At 33.2% G+C, this 18,994-nt stretch overlaps 1 protein-coding gene across 2 annotated transcripts in view; it reads right to left on the bottom strand.

The window, feature by feature from the left end:
* Positions 1-18,994, bottom strand: part of LOC118186396 (armadillo repeat-containing protein 2) — a 93,453-nt gene that overhangs the window by 67,196 nt on the left and 7,263 nt on the right. For both annotated transcript variants that reach the window (XM_085812748.1, XM_085812747.1), the window contains exons 3-5: positions 8,668-8,746; positions 1,048-1,171; positions 226-406 (exon numbers count right to left, since the gene is read on the bottom strand). In XM_085812748.1, coding sequence (XP_085668874.1) covers positions 226-406; positions 1,048-1,171; positions 8,668-8,746 — 384 coding nt within the window. The remainder of the gene's footprint in view (positions 1-225; positions 407-1,047; positions 1,172-8,667; positions 8,747-18,994) is intronic.

The following is an 18,994-nucleotide window of genomic DNA, read 5'->3' on the forward strand; positions in this document are numbered from 1 at the left end:
AGCAGAATATAGGGCGCGCAGTGGGGTCAGAATGTTTAGGGCCAGCTCTGCAAATAAAAAAAATTTTTTTTACAAGCAAGAAATCATCAAAACATTTATCAAGCATTATGTAATTTATAATCCTAGCATAAAATTGATAAAGATATTTTTCTCCACTCTGCAGTTTATGTAGAGACTTTAGAGATTTAGTTCCTTTTAACTACAGAAATAAAACGATATTCTAACCTTTTTATTGATAACTCCCTTATTTCTTGTTCATCATCTTGTTCTGCACCTGTTTGGCATGAAAAATAGCAGTTTCCTTCTGTTGGTGAGAAACAATTAGCAGGAATAGCAATTTCTTCTTTATATTTTGAGCCATTTTCCGAATACTCTTCTCCATGGGTTTTGTGCGAAATATCTTCATCTAAAATAAGAAACTGAATAGCTTATTAAATGCTTACATGGAAAATAAGAAAAAGTCATTTAAAATTTGCAAAAGAAATTCGTAAATCAATGATAATAATAATTTGTAAATCAGTTATGATAATCTACATAAAAAAATAAATAGATAAGTAAATATATGCTTTCTGCAGATTTTAGAATCAGTTACATAATCATATAAGTTATGAAGTGACGTTTATTCATGTAAGAAGATTCAAATAAGAAGGAAATTGTGTATTCTCTTCATAATTCAGAAGAACGATAAGTGTATAAGAAGAAAGGTCTTATGATCTTGAACTCTCAACATTCTTCAAAAATAATTTCGGAAATAATCGAAGAAGATGCCAGTGGTGTTAGGGAAGAAAAAAAGGAAAAAAGGGGGAAAAAGGTTTGCTAAATTGCTTATATACAGAAATAAAAAGAGATAAAACTAAAAATATTTGGCTTTTTAAGTGCTATATATTTCGAGATTTTCTGAATTTCAATGAATGCTGATTTAGTTGACTTTTTAAAGTACATTGGCACAGTTGTATAAATCCTGATCATTTTAATCTCTTAAATATTATTTATTTATAGGTTAATAATACCTATGTTAATAATACCTTTTGATGTAAGTATACTCACATGTTATAGGTGGAAGTCCTACAAAATCTGATTCTGACTGCTTTTTCAGACGTGAATCTCTAAGTTTAGGTGGTTGCATGGAAGATTTTACAACAATTGGCTCCAATTTGATATTCGAATCTCCCTTCAAAACCAAAAATATAGAATATTTTAAGAGCTAAAAATAACTGTAGTTTGAAAATTTATAAAACTTAAATTTAAAATTCTCATCTACTTAAAAAAATAATTGGTTTTAAAAGTAAACATAATGGACAGCTTTCTTTATAGTATTACAGCTTTTTCAGAAAACCGATCCCTCAAAATTGAATTTCTGAATTGCTAATAGCTATTTATAATTGAACAATAAGTAAATTAACATAATAAGACTTAGCATACATTGATGGAATTCAGTTTAATTATCTCAATGTATTCTGTGGGTTATGGATTACTATCAAATTCTGCAGAAATTTATTTTATCATATACTTTTTAAAGCTTTCATGATTCCCTATTCTTTCCTAGATTATATCACAGCAGTGGTTGATAACAACTTTTTCTTAAAAAAAATCCGAGATAGTTTATCTTAATTTGCTTTTGAGAAAGAAATATGATAACCTTATGATCTCAATGAATTCTAGTGAACCTGGCACATTTTTAATACTTTGTGATGTTTTAAACAATCTGTAATACAAATGCAAAAAATAATTTACATTGTCAGTTTTTTGTTTTGAGTCATGAAGTAATATAGTTTAACTTTAATTAGCATAGAAAAAGGTATGCATTCTTAGCGTAAGTCAGAAAAAAATATTCTTTTGGTTAATTTTAGTGGAGTAAATGTAAAAACAAGTGTATTTAGCTTTTGAACTTAAATAGATAAAATTAATTTCACTGCTTTGTTTTATTTGAAATAAAAGCAAGTTTTCTTGTTTAAGAAAATTGAAAGCAATTTCCTTAGGTTAAATTTATTGGAAAACATATAATCTGCATATCATATAAATATCTTTTTTTTTAATTGTAGATGCAAAATACCATATACAAAAAAGACATTTTCTACGGTACATACATATTTAGCATCAGAAAATTAAATACAGATATATATATAATCCATATATATATCTGTATTTAATTTTCTGAATATACAGAGGTGGATTGTGCTCCCAGTTAGACCAAACATTTGGAATTCAATTGTATACGTTTTATAACTTAAAAAGAATATACACTCCTGTCAAATTTATATTTACATATCCAAAAATAATGACATCCCAAAAATATGTAATCCATTTTTTTTTTCAGGGAAATATATGAAAGACAAGCCTAATTAACATTATCCAATCATAAATAATCAAACGGTTTTTTCTGATATGCAAGTCAAGGCGTTACATCACCTGACAGTAAAACAAGCACTTGGTACAAAGCGAATATCTGAGTTAATTTTTCCATTATAGCTCTTGATTTCAGTGTGCAAGGAGTCAAAATGGTTTTTTATGGCTTTGAAGTATCATTTGGGAGAATTTGTGAAATGACGAATCAAAGATCACTTAGAAGTAAGGCAGATAATAATGGAGGCAGTGTGATGTACGAATAGGACGCGGTCTTAACCCGTTCGTGACCAAGGTCGCGTGGACGCAACGCAGCGATTCCACTCTTATCAGCCCAGCGTCGCTTCCACGCGAAGAGCTGATATGGAGAGACCAGCGTCGCGTATGCGTAATCGGAAATCGGAACGTTTTATTTGAATTTTTAAATGCTACTAGATGGCGTTAAACGGCAACGGTTTTCACAACGGTCGACTCATATGGTATTTGACCCTCATGAACGGGCATTGGTTTCTGTTCTATGCTTCTGTATTTGATATATTTATTGATGTAAACAAAGTGAGAATCACGGCTCTTTAAAGGGCTGGGATTTATTGCTCGCTGTGTTTATATTTTGACAGATTGTGGAAATTTATGGAACGTTTATTAGTTGAAATGTTGGAGTAGAATTGCGTTTGTCTTTTGAGGTTTGACAGAGCGAGATTTCGAAATAGATGAATTAATCAAATAGTGAAATGGAAGAAAGAATTTCTTCTAGTTAATATAAACAAACTGGGAAACACGGGTGTTTGAAAGGGCACGTGTGAGTTCAAGTGACTTGTTTATTGCTTTGTTTTTTTCATTAGGAGAATATGGGGGAGTACATTCAGCGGATTAGCAACGGGTAAGAGTAAAATATTTATGTTCGGTTTTGGCGCCGTGTCAGATCCAGAGTTATTCATCAAATAATAGGAAAATTCGCTAAACCAAGGAGCTCAAAAACTTGTTCAAAATTACCGGGCATTCAACCATTTCGTCTAACTGGTAGACATTTTCCAAAAATTTATATTGATGGGAAAGGAAATAAAAGTAGAAGAAGATGTGTCGTATGTGCTAAAAAAAATCGAAAACAAACATCATATTATGAGTGCAAAATATGCAATGTTGGACTCTGTGTGGATCCTTGTTTTGAACTATATCACACACAGCAGAATTTTTAAATTTCGATTTTATTCAGAATATATTATTATTCTTAATTTCCTCTTTTTTATTTTGTGTTTGTAATATTTGCAGCTTTGTTTTATTGTGTATAGTATTTGTTTTCATGCGCATAGTAATAATTTTAGTTTTTTGCATATTTCATTCATTTGTATTAACGTTATATTTTTTATTTTAATACATATTAAATAGAAGTATAGTATATATATAATTTATAAATTTGGAGTCTTTTTATTAAAATGCTGATTTTATACGAATTTTTTTGTAAACTTAGGCTTAACTGCTTAAAATGCGCGGGCCGGTAGTGACGCTCCGTTTCAGAGCGTTCGGTCCCGTGACTGAGTTTTATTTCCGGCGCGCTGGTCCTCAAGGGGTTAAACGAATAACTACTCAAAACTGATATCTGGAAAAAACTACCCTTCGTAACAGCAAATCTACTGTTCGGCAGTTATATTCATAGCTTGAAACTGCCTCTGGAACTGTTGCATCGCGGCAAATTGTAAACAGAAGCCTTAATGAAAAAGACCTTTATGTCAAAAAGCCAAAGGTATGTGTTTCATTATCTTCACAACAAAATACAGAGTGCTTTAATTTATGCAACATCAGAATTATGTATCATTCTATCCAAATTTATAAAATTATCGCCAACAATTCTGAGAAATCTGTGATTTCATACACATAAAGATAATTATGGGCAGGAGTATATAACAATTCCGGTTCAACCCCCTTCTCCGCACTTTGGTAACATTTACACTAATCGCCATACAGCGACGCTGGTTGTCTAAATGCTATCTGCCAGTCTCTGGGGCTGCCCGTCGTAGAAAAGCATTACCCAGCGAACTCGGGAGCTACCCTCGGTCTACTAGAGCCACTCTGCTCTAGGACACGCCAGACCACCGGGCAGGCCAATAAGTGACTTTTCCGGGACTTCCAGAACCACTAGATTCATAAATTTTATACCCCCGTGGCCGAGACTGCCTAGGTACAGATTTCTTAGCCAGTAGCTTCGCAGAGTTCTCTACGTAGACCCCATGGAGGTAGGAAGTAAGATGGAGTAGCCCTAAACAGGTTTCTTCCGTACCCTGCTCTGAAGCACTGGCGACTAGTACGTGGTGACCAAAAAATTGGGTCCTTTACTATTAAGTTCAATGGGTTTTGACGCGATCGGATGTAAATATTTTGTAATTACGTCGTAAATATACATATAAATGTGTATATTTTCTTTTTCTACAACACTTCAGAGTCCTAAGTATATGAAAACAACATATTTTTAACATTTCATTCTGAACGGAATTAAATGTTATACTTTTCCCAGAACAGTTTTCTCAGAATGGTTTAATTTGAATGAAATATTTTCACAAGTTTTCGTTAATTCCATTAGAAAAAAAATTAAGGTAATTCGATTTTATTCAGTTAAGGTACAAAAATTAAGATCAAAGTTTATTGTATTATTAATATTAAAATTATGCATTATTTCTTTTCTATTTATAGAGCTTCTTCCTAAAATACTTTCTTAAATATGACATGATTTTTTGGCTTCTGAGGCATCTTTTAAATCGAAAAATATAAGTCAATTTATAATTAATGCTCTATTCGGTTCATTTTAAATTAGAGAATTATTAGAAATTACCGAAATACTTTAAATAGTACTTAACTTTCTCTGAACATTTCTGAAAGGGAATAAAATAAGTTTCTTGTGTTAAGTATTATTTAAAACTTGTAACTGAGTTATTATAAAATGTAAGGGGAATAATTCTTTTAATTATTCTTATCAGATATTTTTTACCCTTAATTTCAACAATACATATTCCAAAACTCTTTATTACTTTCTTACTCTTTATTATATTACAAGTGTGTGGTTCCAAATCAAGGGAAAGCTAACTTATTGGCATATCTGTGTGTATATTTATTAATTTTGACGAGTTTTGCAGCATTTGATGGTAATTTTATTTTTAATTAACCTAAATAACTAAAACGTGTAAGCCCAAAGTGATTATTTTTCAGATATATAAAATTAAAACGATGAGTTTAAAATGAGCCTTTAAAGCCTCTCCTGTAAAAAATTTTAAAAGCTACATGTTACAATAATATATGGATGTGAAAAAAATTTATTTTATTTAAAACATTTTGGCGTTTGAAACATAAAATAAAAGTAGCGAATACTCTATCAAGGGTATCGAAAGACGTATACAATTTTAAAGGTACCATAAGATATTTTTCATTCTTTAAGCATAACATTTTTGTTAAAAATCTATATTTTTGTAGTTCAACAGCTTAGAATTTTATAAAACAAATTCATAATCAAAATCGCTGTGGTTAGTTATCGAAAAATAACCAAGATGTGATTTTTGCGTAAATGTCACTAAACTATACAAATTGCTATTATCATTCACACTATGAATGTTTCTTTCATGCGAAAGTGTCCCTTTTTCGATTTGTATGGAACTGTCGTGTGTCGAAATACTATCAGAACACTGTCAAGCGAGCTTCTGAATGTAAACAAAGAACACCCCATTTGGTGACCGAAGCTTCGAAGCAGTGCTTCACTTCTAGCGCCGGTTGGCCACTCCTTCCTTTCCTACCTCCATGGGTAGACCCTCAGGAGGGGGGGGGGGAAGGGAAGGGTGAAAGCAAGTGCGTTATGTTCAGAGTGAAATCTTAATTCAGACTGAGTTAGTTTTGGTTCTCAATGCATTTTGATTGGATGGTTAATATTGCTATATTAAAATTACTATTGGCTGTTTGAGTTTTAGTTTCATTTACATCATCAGAATTATGTAAAAATCATATGACATAGATTTTTCTCGAAATGACGCAGTGCAAATAGAGGTTACTATTTTTAGAATACAGAAGGGAATTAATTTTCAATGCTAATTTAATCTTTTACATATTCTTTATTTTTCTTACATATATATAATCAATTATAGTAAAAAAGGTATATATATGTGTGTGTGTGTGTACGTGTATGTGTACATAGATTTACAGGTATTTTTATGTTATTTAACCAGTTATTTATAACGTCAGCCTTTGCTGTAACTTCTCCTTTCCGTATTCCTCACCAGAATGCAAACAGATAGCCAATATTTAAGCTGAGGTTTCTGGATTTTATGACAGAGCGTGTTTCTGGCATCGAATGCTCGCTACGGTTGGTAGTTTCCTGGCAAGTACGATATTCGTAATTATTCAGCCTTTCGTTGCCGACACTTAAATTCTGACACTTAGAATAGTAAGCCAGCTTCTAGTATAGTACCTAATTTTGCAATCCTTGACTACTGTTCAACCGTTTTAATTAATCTGCAGTGTTCTATTTTATTTTGTATCATCACGAGTTGTAGAAATTGTAGCACGAGAGAGAGACTTTTTGTTTTGACTTCTGTTTTAATAAAAATGTTACTTTTTCCTCACGTCATTACTTCAGACATAGTGATTGTTCACTTCACTTCACGTCTGTAAGGGTTATTGGATGTTATTAGATGAAAAGAAACTCTACACAATATTAAATTTATATAATATTCATCAATTTGTCCAGTTTCAAGAAAATCCCGTCAAACAGACTTGGCAATTAAATTTTGCGCCATTTGTGTATTTTGATAGCTAAATTCTGGATTCTACTTTGTAAGCCATTAAAGAAATAAGGCACTAAGTGAAAATTAACGGGTAAATTTGTAGAGACATTAGGTATTTTTGGAAGCAGGAAGTCTTCGCCGGGAATCGAACCACGGACCTCTGAAATATGCAACCAGCGTGCACACCACTACACCACGAAGGTGGGTGAAATATCTTATATACTCCCCCTTTTAAAGGACGACTGGGGTTTTTAGGGGACCCAATCATCAAATCCTGGGTGTGGAAAACGATCATCCACCAGCCTTTTAGTTCGGGCGCTACTGTAGAGACATTGGGTTATTTTTAAAGCAGGAGTGATGAAAAATGAGCAGTGCCTTCGGCGGGAATCGAATCACGAACCTCTGGATACGCGCCGAGCGTGCAGACCACTACACCATGAAGGCACGCTAAGAAGGCGGAAGAAATACCTTATATACTTCCGCATCCCTGTTTGAAAGCAGGCAAGATGAAAAATAAGCAACGCCTTCCCTGGGAATCGAGCCACGGACCTCTGGATACGCTCCCAACGTGCAGACCCCATACGCCACCAAGGCACTCTAAGAAGGGGGAGAAATACCATATTTATAAAATTTAAGGAGCTGTCAATATAATGACCTAGTAAAATAGAAGAAAGGAATCAACTAATGAAGAGTAAACTCAAATTAATTTATGGTCAGATAGAATATTAATTAAGACACTGACAAAAATTAGCAAACCTCCTTCTGTATTCTCACTGATGTATAGTGTGGGTCTCCCAGGAATCCTTGCTTATATGAAAATAAATTTATAAGGAATGACAGCGATTTAGGAATAGTAATTCAAGCTAGAAAATTAATCAAATGCCTATAAATATATCCTACACACTAGGCAATAAAAGAGAAAATTTCAAATGTATTTAATGATTCATTCATAGTAACTGATTAATCAATGTTAAATAATTAACTCATTTATAAGGTATTTCTCCCGCCTTCCTAGCGTGTAGTGGTCAGCACACTTAGCCGGTATTTCAGAGGTCCGTGGTTCGATTACCGACGAAGGCGATTGTTCGTTTTTCATCTTGCCTGCTTCCAAAAAACCTAATGTCTCTACAGTGGCGCCCGAACTAAAAGGGTGTTGGATGATAATTCTCCTCACCCAGAATTTGGCGATTGAGTCCTCTAAAAGCCCCAGTCGCCCTTTAAAAGGGGGAGTATATAAGGTATTTCTCCCGCCTTCCTAGCGTGCCTTCGTGCTGTAGTGGTCAGCACACTGAGCCGGTATTTCAGAGGTCCATGGTTCGATTCTCGGCGAAGGCGATTGCTCATTTTTCATCTTGCCTGCTTATAAAAAAAATCCTAATGTCTCTACAAATTAATCAAAAAGGAATTTTAAGAATTGTGTTCTAGTTATTAAATGCCTTTTCTATGCCATAATAGTAAAAAATTCAAGTGATAATTAAAATTAAATGTTCATACCATATTGAAAGAAAGCCAAAGGTTAATATTTTAGGAAGGCAAAGCTTTTTGATGTTTTGAAAAACAATACCTTTATAGTCTGCAGAGAAGATACTTTTGTACTTGTTATGTGAGAGTCTTCTTCATTTTCAAACTGCAGTGACCTCAAACTTCAAACAAGATAAATATGTAATAAAAATATAATACATTTTGTAATAAAATTTTAATAATTCAGTACTAAGAAGAACAAACTGAAAAATTCATTATAACTGAGCAAACAAGATATTTGAATACACTTTTGATTGCATAATTTCACCATAAACTTATAATTCCATATCTATTTTGAATATTCGACTATATTACAAAGACTAACTAGCTATACATTAACATATACGTGCGTTCATAAAATCTCACTGCAGTACAACAGCTTTCGTTAGTAAATAGTTCAGAATAAATTTATGATATTAGTTTGATGAATAATAAAATAAAGTGTTTTAAACTAAGTTTTGGTGAATAAAAAAGCTTTAATTTCGCGCCTCTCGTACTTTAAGAAAATTCTTTTTCCTTGAAATTCTTTAGGCAATCTTTTAGAAAATCTGAAAGAATTTATATTTTTAAAGATAAATTTATGCATATAATTTAGTGTTTTTATCAACATATGCATTAAATTTTTGAATAATCTTCTTCATTTGAAAACATCTTGATTTAATCCACATACCCTGAAGGTGAATATTCTAGAGAACAAAACCTACTCTTTATAGTTATAAAAATTCCTCCTATGAGTAAAGATTCTAATCTTAACGATAACCATAGAAATTTCCTTTCTTTGATGAAAAATACCAATTCCAAATATGAATAGAAAAGAATTAAAAACATTTTATATTTAAAATATCAGCATTACAGTGCCCATGAACTGGAGACATTGAATGAAACTGAAGACGGAAAATAATTCTACAAGCTACTTTTTATTTCTTCTTAAATGCTATAAACTAAGTTAGGGAAAGGAAAAATCAAATATATATATGTAGTAATTTTAGTGGAAGATAAAACCAATTGCATAGCAGTCGTGGTGGAGACGGAAATAGGAGATAGCTGGAAACTATTGTGAAGAGGGAACGATGGAATTTCAGACAAGCGCACGGAATTCAACACATAATTTATTCCTGGACAACGTTGGTACATCTTTTCAATCACATCCTCAATTTCTTAGGATATATTTTTGACTGATGTAACACTGGGAGTGCTATAAGTGCCCCACAATTTTGAATACACAGCTTTCGGGATTCTTTATTTAAATCCTGAACAGCGACAGAAGAAGAATTTCCCCATTGCGGATGCCTGTAGATAAGTGACGCAAAAGAGAGCTTTTTACGAGAGTTTTATTTAAATTAAAATTATGGATTAAAAGGTAAAAAGTTAGTAGCATTTTTAATAGTGACTGTATTTCAGTGACTGACGAATATGTATGTATATCAATAAACATTTGATACAGTTGAGCATATAAAGATATATACAGATAATTCATATCGACTTGAAAAGCCTCCATTTTTTATTAGTAAGCTACATTTTGACATACTATGTAAAATATTATTCGTTCATTAATTATATTAGATATTAGTAAAATGAAATTTTGATTTAATTAAATGATACTAATTCAGAAGTCAAACAACAAAAATCAGCGTTAATTTACAAAATTTTCACAGGACTAGTTTCGATGGTTTTACCGAACCATCATCTTCAGCTGCAAAACCGCAAATGAACAAGATAGGAAATAATGTTTAGATAAGATAAGAAAGCCCGAACAAGAATAAGCAAGTGGCGCCATCTGTTGGCGAAACCAGAACTAAAACATAATTTCTCTAAAAGCCGAAGGCAAATTTGGATTGGAATTAGGATCGTTAACTAGAACAGAAAGATTTTTATGAATGTGAAATGCCTCTAGAAAATCCAGTTCTCCAATGGAAGATGTTTTTTGAATAATTTTGGCAGCAGAAAAATTGAAAGTGTGATTTTCGGACCAACAATGTTGAGCAACAGAAGACTTCTGTGTTTCCTTTTTTCTAACATATGCCTCATGTTCTTTGACGCGAAATTTTAAGGCTCTCTTAGTTTGGCCAATGTAAATTAAACCGCACTGGCAAGGAATCCTATAAATACCCCAGGAATTCATATCCGGAATGGGGTCCTTGAGTATAGAAGTTGGAATTTTATTGATGGGAGAGTAAACAACCCGAAAGTTAAATTTCTGCAAAATATGTGCAACTTTATAGCTAATTGATGGAAAGAAGGGAATGACAACAGAATTTTTATAATCTCCTAAAATAAGAGTGTGGCTTTTAGTGTGTTGAGATGAGAATTTTTAAACTGCTTGATTAATAATGTTGGGTGAAAAGCCCCTGTCAATAGCTATTGCTTTTAAATAATTTAGTTCTTCATCAAGGGCTAGTTTGGAGGAGCAAACTTGAAGAGCACGGAAAACATAGGAATAAAATGAAGCTAACTTTTGTTTAGTCGGATGACATGATTTAAAGTGTGGTGGAAGGCAAACCGATGAAGGTTTACGGTAAACTGTAGTACTGAAGTTGGATGTGTTACGTGTGACCAGAATGTCGAGAAACGGAAGAGAATTGCAAGTCTCAAGTTCAAAAGTGAACTGAATAGCAGGATCAACAATGAATTCTATTGATCCTGCTATTCAGTTCACTTTTGAACTTGAGACTTGCAATTCTCTTCCGTTTCTCGACATTCTGGTCACACGTAACACATCCAACTTCAGTACTACAGTTTACCGTAAACCTTCATCGGTTTGCCTTCCACCACACTTTAAATCATGTCATCCGACTAAACAAAAGTTAGCTTCATTTTATTCCTATGTTTTCCGTGCTCTTCAAGTTTGCTCCTCCAAACTAGCCCTTGATGAAGAACTAAATTATTTAAAAGCAATAGCTATTGACAGGGGCTTTTCACCCAACATTATTAATCAAGCAGTTAAAAAATTCTCATCTCAACACACTAAAAGCCACACTCTTATTTTAGGAGATTATAAAAATTCTGTTGTCATTCCCTTCTTTCCATCAATTAGCTATAAAGTTGCACATATTTTGCAGAAATTTAACTTTCGGGTTGTTTACTCTCCCATCAATAAAATTCCAACTTCTATACTCAAGGACCCCATTCCGGATATGAATTCCTGGGGTATTTATAGGATTCCTTGCCAGTGCGGTTTAATTTACATTGGCCAAACTAAGAGAGCCTTAAAATTTCGCGTCAAAGAACATGAGGCATATGTTAGAAAAAAGGAAACACAGAAGTCTTCTGTTGCTCAACATTGTTGGTCCGAAAATCACACTTTCAATTTTTCTGCTGCCAAAATTATTCAAAAAACATCTTCCATTGGAGAACTGGATTTTCTAGAGGCATTTCACATTCATAAAAATCTTTCTGTTCTAGTTAACGATCCTAATTCCAATCCAAATTTGCCTTCGGCTTTTAGAGAAATTATGTTTTAGTTCTGGTTTCGCCAACAGATGGCGCCACTTGCTTATTCTTGTTCGGGCTTTCTTATCTTATCTAAACATTATTTCCTATCTTGTTCATTTGCGGTTTTGCAGCTGAAGATGATGGTTCGGTAAAACCATCGAAACTAGTCCTGTGAAAATTTTGTAAATTAACGCTGATTTTTGTTGTTTGACTTCTGAATTAGTATTTATTCGGCGTGTCATTGTGTCTTAATTAAATGATATTTAATTAATTGCGAGTATATCTTAAGAACCATTCTTTTTATATCAGAGTGATATAGTTATTTTCAATTTTTGAAATATTTTAAGTGCTCTACGGAATATTCTATAATATTATGTATTTTTTTAATACTTGCAAATGCCATGATTTCTTCAGTTTCAGATATTAAAAATGGGTACTATTCGGTTTCGAGGGCCGTAAAAAATCGCCAAACTATTGTTGATGCCAATGCTGCCAAAAATAATTGCGGCAACCCTAATAATTGCGGCAAGAAAGGAAGTATAATAGTAAATAACTATCTAAGATGGATGTTTTAATTTAGATGAAAGGTTAATTTCATATAATACTTTATTATTATTATAATTTATATAAAAATTGCTAAATATAACTGAATGGATGCCTGCATCGCTATTTCGCTACCGACTTATCGCTAAAGCATAATTTCATCTCGTTGGTTGTTGAAACGTAATTTTCTATAATGAAAGATGCCTTTTCTTTGAAAATATTTTCGGTAAAGTGCAGAATCGCTCACTTATTTGTTTGCCGCTTTTTACAAGGGTAAAAACAATTGGAATTTTTTTCAATTTTCTTTGATTTTTTAAGTGAAAATAGGTCGATGTGTACATAGATAAAGTCAAGGGTGTGCGCAGTGCCATTTTTGTGCAATTCTGGGATTTTTTTTTTAAGTGAAAATAAGTCGATGTGCACATGGATACCGAGTATGTGCAATTCTAAGAAACGCGTCAAGCAATGGGTGATTCTGCACTTTACCCAAAATTCTATTGCCGACTTTTCGTCATGGGCAATTACCAAATTGTTAAATCCATAGGATATCAAAAAAGGATTTAAAATCAAAAAAAGGATTTAAAAATTAAACTAGCATTTCAATGTCGTCTTAAGAAATATAGAACTATACAAACTTACGCAATCTGAAATCAACGCGTACGCTAGATTTGAGGCGCTGTTAAATGGACGCGTTTGCTAGATTTGGCGCTTTTGCGCATACATTTTCGCTGCAATTTTTTTACGGCCCTCAAAACGGAATAGTACCTAAAAATGCAATGATAATAGTAATTTAAAAAAAAAAAAAAAAAAAAATCTGAAATGTTTCAGATTTTAAATTACGTCCAAAGGGGCGTTTTTTAACATTTTGTGTGTTACCTTTCTTTATTAAATATCATGTTCCTCGCACTTAAACCATAAGATCCAGTGCAACAGCAATATCGCAAAATAGTTTTAAAACGAGCATATCTTTAGAATTTCCGATACAGAGACTCACGCGCTGGAGATAAAAATGTTTTTTCTGCACAACGTTGCAATTGCTCGCTTTGAAATCCTTAAGTTTGTTAATCAAAAATTCGTCAAAGTTTTAAAAAATAGGAAATCGATCATAAAACAAATTTCAAATTTCAAATTTGGTCTTCCACATGCTCATATTCGTTGGAGGATTACGTTATTCAAAATTCGATGACTCTATGTACCGTTATTTTATGACAATGTGAGAAATATACATACATTTACGCAGATTTTCATTATTTAATTTCTTCAAATATAATGCAGGACTCTAACATTTTATGGCAACAGTTTGAAAAGTGAACCGACATTTATCCGTCCGACGCAAAATGCGCCACCCATCCGGTATAGTGGTTAGCGTTGCTGACTACCGTGCCGAAGGGTCCGGGTTCGAATCCCGGAGAAGGCATGGATGTTTGTATATGTTTAATAAAAATTTGTAAAAACGTTTGTTGTTAATTTCAATATTAACCCTCACGAATTGGAGGAAACGGCGTTCGCCAAAGTCCTCATCATCTTTCTTCTTGTCTAAAAGGCAAGATTGATACTGATACTGATACTGACGCAAAATGCCAAAACGAAATAGTCCTTCGGGATTCAAATCCCTTTGGACTAACAAGAAAAGAAATCAAATTCAGCAATCATATTGATGAGAGTCACTTATATTTTGAACATTTTAAATTGAGATATTTCATATTTTCAAGAAGTGTTGTATGCCTTTTGCAACTATTAAGTATCTTGAAAAACAAAAACAAACAAACAAACAAAAACACTCGTTTTTAGGGCACCAAAGAAAAGGTGCCACAAAAATTTCCCGTTGCCAGTTTTACCAAGGAATGTCACCAAATGCTAAAGTAATTTCAGCCACTAAATGTGCTTATCAGGACCTAGTTGTCAGGTAAATCATTCGGATTTTGTAAAATTATTTTTGCTACAAAGAATAACAGCATACATTTTTGTACATTGAACTTTTTAGTATAAGAGAGTTGAACAACGTAAAAAGGTTTAGCAGTTTAGGAATGTTATGATGTAATAAACTTAAAATTACTTTTTCTTATTACATCATAACTATTTAATCTATTACTAGATCTAATGGACAATGCAGACATGCATAAATAAATGTGGAAGACACGGCTTTCAGGATGAAAACAGTAAATGGGCAATACAGAACTAAAGTCTAACGCAACTAATGTTAATACAGAATAATAAAAGAGTTTAATTCAAGTGCCAGATATTCTAGTGTGTGTAGGGGGGGTGACGACATAATTAAAAGTAGAAACGAATTACTACACACGGTTATATGCCTAATGATTTGGTTTTTCAATTTAATAAACCGAATAGGTTACTTGAGATTTCAAATGAGTTTGTTGAATTCTTAAGTAAATCAGTTTAAATGCTATATTCTTCTGGAAAAATAAATGTACTAAATGCATGCTTACAATGAATTCATCTGTGATACTAAAGCTTATCATACAAGGGAAAAATTAGAGGGCGGTTGATACGTACTTTGAAATTTTAATGTGCTACCAAAATAACGCTAATTTAACTTTCTTAGTACTTGAAATAAAATTATATTAAAAACAAAATATGCATTTTACAGGTTTTTAAGTATTGCGATACAGGCTGAAGTTAACAGCCAGTAATCTGTCGCAAAATACAATATCTGATATGAGCAATTCTCGTTTAATTCGAACATTATAAAAAATAAACACCATACCATCAAAAGATAAATGCAAGAAATAAAATGAAAATATTTGTGTCCATTTAATTGTATTATTGTTTTTCTGTATTCCTATAATACTGTGCATTGTTTTATTTATTTATTTAGTTTTGGGGCTCATCAGCGCCCGAGCGGTAAAGTAGCTGAACGCTGGGAGTTCGGTCCGAGGTTCGAATCCCGCGAACGAGCTGGCTGCATGGGCGTTTTCGTGTTTTTCCCCATGTGTAACGTGTATACGAGCCAGTTTCACTTAGAAAGTGCTCCACGAAGGCATCCCTCCTCTTAGGCAGATAGCCCTCAAGCTTTGCCATAATCACACACACACGCATTAATTATTTAATTTTTGTATATAGGGTAAAATTATTGAAATTGATTTTTGCGCAATTAAATCTATGGTCAAGAGTTTTGAAGTACTTATCCCTCGTACAGAAGATATTTTCACATTTTTAGAATAATTTCCATAAGGAATTTTAAAAAGGCAAATATTTTGGAGTAAAAACATTCGGCAAGAGCTTATTATTTGAAATAAGAAGTGTCATCTGCTACTTTCAAACTTATTTTTCTTTCAAAATGTCGCATGCACACAAGCTACGGATTGAAGGCTATGTTTTTGCGCTTCTTATCCCATAATATTCATAGCTTCAAATCCCATAATTCAAAATGTTTAAAATTTCTAAGTGCAAAAATAGCATCATTAATAATCGGAAAGTGAAAACTCTTCAGTCATTACTTCTACATGGAAAGAAGATTCCAAATGAATATCTGAAAAAGATATGTACTGTTTCTAATGTTTCTCAAATCTTTAACAAGAGAACATCCACCGAAGCCGAAATCAATTGCAAAGTCTTTAAACACGTCTGTAGTAATAATAAATGAAATAATAAACCAGGATATACACTTAAAAATATAAAAAACATAATGATGATCAACTTTTGCCGAGGCACGTGGCTCAACGAAAAAAATTTTTAGAACCCTGTATGAAAACTATTTTAGCAGGAGATAAATGGAAACACATTGTGACCCTTGATGAAGACTGGGTTTATCTGCTCAGAAATACTAGTGATCCACTGAATATAGTATCTATGTTGGATGAATAACCCGGTCAGAATTATCCTGGAAATCAGATACTATATCACACCAGACAAAAGAGCCATTACTACTGACTAGTCTAGGTTCACCAAAGCTCTCAACCACATTCATTATATTACATCAACAGAAACTGTGGGAGTTTGACACTGACAGAAACTGACAGTTTGGTCAAGAATTTTCCAGATGCTATTATTAATGCCGAAAACCTACTAGCAACTTTATCAAAAATGTTAAATCCAAAAGAAGTGCTAAGCTAAGAAGCCTGATTAAGCAAATGAATGCAGCTCGGAGACATTTCCAGAGGACAAGATAATCATTCGACAAGCAAAGCTTGAATCAACTCAATGAGGCTGACAGGCCTATTACGAATGCAGTCACAAAACTACTGGACTAACTATCTAAATTCACTTTCCATACATGATCATTCCATCTGAAGAGTTATTTCTAGATATAAGCAATGCTACACTCAAATTCAGTCTCTTAAAGGCCCTTGTAGGGTCCACTACACATAAGCTAAGAAGATGGAATTTTCAACATCGCATCTGGAATCTCAGTTTCGCACAAAAAATATTCAAGATTCATCAACAGAACACATAATCTCTGACTTTCACTCTAGATAAATACCAAACCCATTTGCAAATAACAATGTGTTTCAGTCCGGCCGTCGGAAGTTCTTAGCTATATTAAAAAGCTCAAGCCCAAGAAAAGCCCGGTAATTGACCGAATTACCAAAAAGATGGTCAAAACATTACAGCTGAACTTCATTTTAAAGCTAACCAACATCTTCCATGTCGTCATAAAGTGGCAATACTTTCCGAAGGAATGGAAAACAGCAACATCTAGTTAGGCCAAAAAAGCCAGCAACTGAACCTGGCTCTTATCAACCAATGAGTGTTCTTCTTTGGCTTAGGAAACTAATGGCAGCAGTGATATCGCCTAGAATACGGAAACTTTTAGAGTAAAACAATATCCTCATCCCGCAGCGGTTTGGCTTTCGGAGGAATTTACCTACATCCCATCAGTTGTATAGAGTTGTTGAGCATATTTCTGAAGGTTTGCAAAACAAGAAATTCTGAGGAAACCTATTTTTGACATAGCCAACGCCTTCGATCGCGTGTGGATGGATGCCTTAATTTACAAACTACACAATCTGGGTCTCCCAGATTACATTACACGCATAGTTAAGTCCTACCTAACAGGTAGACATTTTGTCGTTCACATTTCAACCACATACTCAACCAGCTGAGCTATTTTAGCAAAAGTCCCACACGGGGTTCCTATTGGACCCCACATTATGTCAACGACATTCCTTGCTCAGCCAACACTACGCTTTCAATATACGCTGATGACACAGCCATTCTCACGCAAAATTTATTTCTAAGTCCATTCATTCTACACCTTCAAAACTACATATAAACAGTAGTCAAGTGGCTAAAATAATTGAAAACCCAACAAAACCTTGCAATAATGTTTACGAGGAAGAATATCATTGAAAAGCATCTTCAGTGTTAGGGAAATACTCTGGCCTGGGCTAAGCAAGTAACTTATCTTAGGGTGATCCTCATAAATTCCTCACATGGTCCCCAAATATACATGCTATTATTCAGTAGTTTTGAGTACGTAACGCTAAACCGTACCCTTAGTTGCCCGAAATAGCGTTCTATCTATAGATAACAAGTTACTCATTTTTAAATCCATTCTTTTGCATCAGCATCTCATATTATGATATGCCTGTCCAGTCTGGGTTTACTCTTGTCCAACAAACATAAAATAGTTACAAACGGCACTGAACTCTGTTCTACGTAAAATAACCAACGCACCCTGGTATGTGCGAAACGATGCTATCCATGAAAAACTGAATATTGTAGAACTCCGCACTTTCTATTACCACTTAGCTAGAAAATTCCATGTTCAAATAAGAAATACCTCTGAAATCGGAATCTACAACTATAATTACAATAGTACGACCAACAAAAAAAGACCAGTGGCAATTTTAAACCCCAGCATTGTAATGGAAAAGTATGCGTTGTCTTTGAGTATATCATAAATTTCTTGTTGTAGTTATATTAATGTAGTATTTCTATTTGTATGTGTATTTTTTATATTCTTTGTGTAAATATGTTATTACTTACTGGCATTGGGTGATTAGCATTTATCTTAAGAATTATGCACTAGCTCAGTAATTTTATTTTTCCCTTCTCTCATTTTTAGTATTCTAAATTAAAAAATATTAATATTTAATCATTATTTAAGGTAAGGGTTTAGTGGATGAATTTAATTCGATTAGGGGTAGGGTCTCGCACACTCTGGTGTTTGACACCGTTAAACAAATACACAGAAGTACGAAAAGCTCTTCTATCATGCAAATCATGCTACAGACTTAAGAGAAAAGGTATCAGACTTACGGCCCCTGAATATGAATCCCGATTTTGATATATCGGTCAATTTTTGTTGTATGGGAATCAAACTTTTTTGTGATTAATTTTTATAACGAGTACAAAATTTACCGGAAGAACATGCAAAAAGACAGACTGTATAACTTTTTCAAAATTGATTGCGGCACTCTTTTGCTATCGAG

This window comes from Stegodyphus dumicola, chromosome 3, assembly GCF_044657685.1.
Source record: "Stegodyphus dumicola isolate Sdum_Otavi_A_Nest chromosome 3, ASM4465768v1".
Classification (NCBI taxonomy): Eukaryota; Metazoa; Arthropoda; class Arachnida; order Araneae; family Eresidae; genus Stegodyphus; species Stegodyphus dumicola.